The sequence below is a fragment of the Branchiostoma belcheri genome, unplaced genomic scaffold (genome assembly GCF_001625305.1).
Source record: "Branchiostoma belcheri isolate BF01 breed outbred unplaced genomic scaffold, Haploidv18h27 scaffold532, whole genome shotgun sequence".
Taxonomy (NCBI): Eukaryota; Metazoa; Chordata; class Leptocardii; order Amphioxiformes; family Branchiostomatidae; genus Branchiostoma; species Branchiostoma belcheri.
In genome coordinates this window covers 7042-11681 of record NW_017804168.1, presented here as the reverse complement: position 1 = coordinate 11681, position 4640 = coordinate 7042, and the positions used below count along the sequence as shown (strand labels likewise).

The following is a 4640-nucleotide window of genomic DNA, read 5'->3' as shown; positions in this document are numbered from 1 at the left end:
TCTTTTGCCCCCCCCCCTAAGAACTCGCGAACGGTATGTTGTATGACCACCAAATTTTCAGAGAATGTGTACTAGTGAAAATTTGTAATATCTACAATTTTTATGTCGTAATAATGTAATATGACGTCATTATGACGTCATTAATGTGATTTTATTGGCCAAAACCGTCTAAATAGGTTTTTCCCTGAAAACTAAATCGTACTCAACATAACTGTACCAAAAGTGTTTATGACAGAATATTATGGTGTACTAAGTCTTATGTTGCCCATAGCAACACCGGTGACGTCATAAACATGCATATTTAAGATATCCGCCATCTTGGATCATCAATCTTGAATTTTCAAAAATAGTTTCTTTTCATGATAAAGCCTAAAATACATCGTAAACATACTAAAGACCTTCATTTAAACCTTTTTTGGAAAAAGAAATGGAAGTATTGATGAAATTTTAATGAAAATAACCTGTATATACCTGTTCTAATGATATGGTCCGCCATCTTGGATTTTGGCCAATGACGTCATCAAATTAGCATAAATTATGCATATTTAATGATAAAATTTACATAAAATTATATGGGATGTTATTAGTATTAATAACCATGAGTAACTTGACATAAAACCCAATAAATTCTATTGTTGAAACAAAAAGTACTAAATTCAGCAAAAAATGCCTGTTAGAAACCCGTTGCCATGGCAACACAAAAATTATTATCTTATTCCAATGATACAAAATTGTTGCCAACAATATTCTAGGAAAAGTCACCAAGTTTGGCCGTTNTGTAGTTTTATATTAAATTACACTTCTTTTCCAAACATTAATAACATCTTACATATTTAAATATAAGTTAAATCATTTAATATGCATATAATATGCTAATTTGATGACGTCATTGGTCAAAATCCAATATGGCGGACTATATTATTAGCTCTGACGTCATATGACGTCATAATTACACCAAAGTTATTAAAATTTAATTCTATTACTACACCATTCTCTGAAAACTTGGTAGACATATGATGAGTGCATAAAAACATATAAAAACGGAAATAAGGTAATGTATAAGAACGCCAGTGTATCCATTATGATCGAAAGCCGGCTGGGGTCCGCGCGGACCCCAAAAGAAAATCAGATATAATTTTTTTATAAATAGTATAAACGGAGTTTTCTGCACTGTATTGAGAGACAACTTTGTGGGTGACAATTACCTAAAATTTCAGAAAAAAATATTTGGAAACAAAAAAGATATTACAGAATATATAGTGCTGGGGTGCGCGCGGACCCCAGGTGTACTGTTTAGGGTTACAGTGTTATTAAAGATAAAATTAGGATATAAAGGTCCGCGATTACATAATAGGTTTGTCGGTTGAGTATCTAATGAACATGAGATATTCATTGTATTTTTTTCATATTTGAAATTAAAATAGCCCATTAGAAATTCACGGCAGCCTTGCAAATTCATAAGGGCCTTTTGACTTTATTTAGACAATGCACGTGTGTTGAGAGCCACTAGGAAAGAGTATATGACGAGTCTGCGCTTGTATTAACATTCGTCCTTTTGTATGTTTCGTACTTATTTCTAACAGCAAATCAGTCTTTTGTATATTCGCTTATCTTTGCATTTATGTGTTATTGCCTTTAGAATATATTGAAATCTGTCTGAATCATCGATATCTTAAAATGTGTCGTACTTGATTAGACAGTAACTCGCACCAATTGAAACTATAGCTCGCATGCCTGCGCAACCATACATTTAGGCGCAATAATCATTCAAATCAAAGACTGCACCTCGAAAACTGACGACCAGACTTCAATCACGATGGTGTTAACCTCAACGACGTTCTCTACTTCTGGCTCAGCTGTCCAGTGGCTTGTTGGTTTGCCTGTTGGTGAGGGTTTGGTAGAGGTGACAATTGGCTCTGGCGGATCCGTCACAGCGATTGGAGGGGGTGCTGTGGAAGGTGAAGTAGATTGCTTGATGGAATATCTCCAGTTGGAAGAAAAATATTGGACATGGTACAATGTATGGCAACATAGTACTATACTATATAGAGGTATAGCAAAAGATTTAGATTAAATCAATTCTTCGTTTTAATTGCTTATAAAAATGTGTAAAACCTTTAGTCATGGGCTATAATAAACATTCCTATTTCTGTGCAAGAATTGTCGGGTAAAGATATGGTGAGTGATTTACCAGTTGGGTGAGTTATTGCTACTGTGTTATCAGCTTCAGCCATTGTTGTGGTCTTGAATGGGTTGCTGGGGGCAAATGGTTTGGTTTTGGTTGTAGCTGGAGAGGTTGTAGGGCGATTGGTTATGGGTGATGAAGTTCGGGTTGTAGTTGGAAATGACGTAGTGTGGTCAGCTGTGCTGCTTAGAAGTGTTGTGCTGCCTGTGGTCACCTGCTGAGTTGTCGTTACTATGAGTTAAAAGAAAGAACGTCCATATCAATGATAAAAAGACATTAAATTGTTGGACAAGGCATACGATATAAGAGCAATTATTCGCAATCTTTCTTCAGCTACTGACGAGGGTAGACTCAAGCAACAATGTCCCGATCTCAGTTTAAACGTATGAGAAGTTATAAGACATATACAAACAACCTGATAGAAGGAATTTCGTTTTCGACATATTCATATTCGCCTGGGGTCAGTTTCCACCCCATACGGTGGTTTAAGAGTAAAGAATGGGGAGAGGGCCCTTATGTGTAGAGCTTCGTTAACCCCACGCTTCAACCATCTGCTCTATCTATGAAAGATTGCATTGCAAAATTGTTTAAAAGAGAGGTGAAAATATTAGTTTTGTAAGTCAAAACGTGAAATGTGTATTCACAATCACCTGGCAAACAAATCCCGTTGACTTCCACCGCATCATCTTTGCATTGGCAGTGGAAAGAACCAGGGTCGTTCACACACCGCTCGTGCTCAGTGCAGTTGTGGTATCCCTCAGAGCATTCGTCGATTTCTAGTAAAGAAAAAAATAATTTTTGATAACGGTAAGAGAGCATTACTAAGTTTAAAAAGCTACTAAATGGGAACGATAGATTTTTCATAGAATTTTCACACACCTGCACTTTACATGCAAACATACCAGGTTTAGGTGTAGGTAAAACATTTGTGAAAAGACAGATAATTTCTGTTTTACTCTGAAGAGCAAGATGCTGTATATAACCTTACATGTTAAGAAGAACAATGTTAATAGCCGGTGCCAAAAGCTGTTGACATTATCTAAACAGAGACCATGCCAACAACACATGCTATCCGTTAATCAAACAAACGTGCCTCAAAGTATCCAATGCAATTTCAGGGCAGCAAATTTGAATTTTTAACGTTGATTTTCTAGTCATCCTTTTAATGGCGAAATAAATTGAATCAACCCAATCCAACAGCATACTGATATCTACGATTGCTTTTTTTGTATCATGGGCGGAATCTAGATATTGATGGGTAGTACACTGAAAATAAGGAGTCGCCTCAAGTAGTTTATTTCTACAGCTTAAAGTATAAATGATACATAATATTCGCTAAGAAATGGCAGTAAATTAGACAGAATACCTCATCCAGAATTTTTGGTAATGTAGTAAGTGGTAATGTAAACTTGCACCTATCACACATTAACGAATATGGTTCTAGCCGAATGTTTCCAAATGTTAAATCTGGTCAGAGTGCTCCTGGACACCAGCTGTCCTGTTTGACTAGTGGTCCGGGACAAATTCGTGGGAAGTTCGTGAATGTGTGACAGGGATTTACCTAGGCATGTCACGCCATAGTTCTCTATTGTGTAGTATCCGTCCCTGCAGTAACAACTGTAGCCGCCGGCCGTGTTGTTACACAACTGTTCGCAGTGGTGACTACCGCTTAAACACTCGTCCTCGTCTGGCAGAAAATAGAGCATTAAAGGCTGTTAAAGATAGGATTTTTTTCGAAAAACAGTATTGCAAGTTTGAAAGACACTCTAATATTTCAGTTCATACACACAACATAATATTATATAACATATACATAACGCTGATATGTTATGATACATAACGCTCACATAGCATTTTAGTCATTAAGGGCACAACATTTCTTACGCAGGAAAGGGTTTGACACATTATATAACATGAATTTAAATTGTTGACAAGATCATTATTCTATCACTACTGGTCCAATGCCTTTTTTGACGTTATAATTACCTTCGCCAAGAAGGTTATGTTTTCAGGGGCGTTCGTGTATGTGTGTGTGTGTGTGTGTGTGTCTGTCAACACGATAACTTGAGAAGGCCTTGATGGATTGTCTTGATACTTGGTAGGTGGGTAGGTCTTGATGAGACCTCAAAATGATTAGATTTTGGACCCCCTAGCGGCTTGTTATGGTACTGCAGATGAACTTCCGGTTTTGATATCTCATGATCTAGACATGCTATGGTGATGAAATTTAGATGGTAGGTAGCTCTTGTGCTGGGGAAGAAGTGATGTGAGTTTAGGCCCCCTAGCGGCTTGCTCTGGAACTGCAGCGATATATTCTTGAAAATATTCAAAAGGGATGACTCAAGAACCGGTTGACGGATCGTCGTGATTTTTGGTATGTAGGTAGCTTACGTGATCCTTCATATAATTATGTGACAATTATGCAAATATGGATATAATTTGCATAATTTATGGG

The 4640-nt window shown here is 36.9% G+C and overlaps 1 protein-coding gene across 1 annotated transcript in view; it reads right to left on the bottom strand.

Annotated features, from left to right (window-relative positions):
* The window catches only part of LOC109481034 (mucin-like protein), a gene marked incomplete at its 5' end in the record, with an annotated part of 16667 nt that overhangs the window by 5453 nt on the left and 6574 nt on the right, over positions 1 to 4640 (bottom strand). Inside the window, 4 exons of the mRNA XM_019783509.1 lie at positions 1786 to 1949; positions 2192 to 2416; positions 2836 to 2961; positions 3747 to 3872. Coding sequence (XP_019639068.1) covers positions 1786 to 1949; positions 2192 to 2416; positions 2836 to 2961; positions 3747 to 3872 — 641 coding nt within the window. The remainder of the gene's footprint in view (positions 1 to 1785; positions 1950 to 2191; positions 2417 to 2835; positions 2962 to 3746; positions 3873 to 4640) is intronic.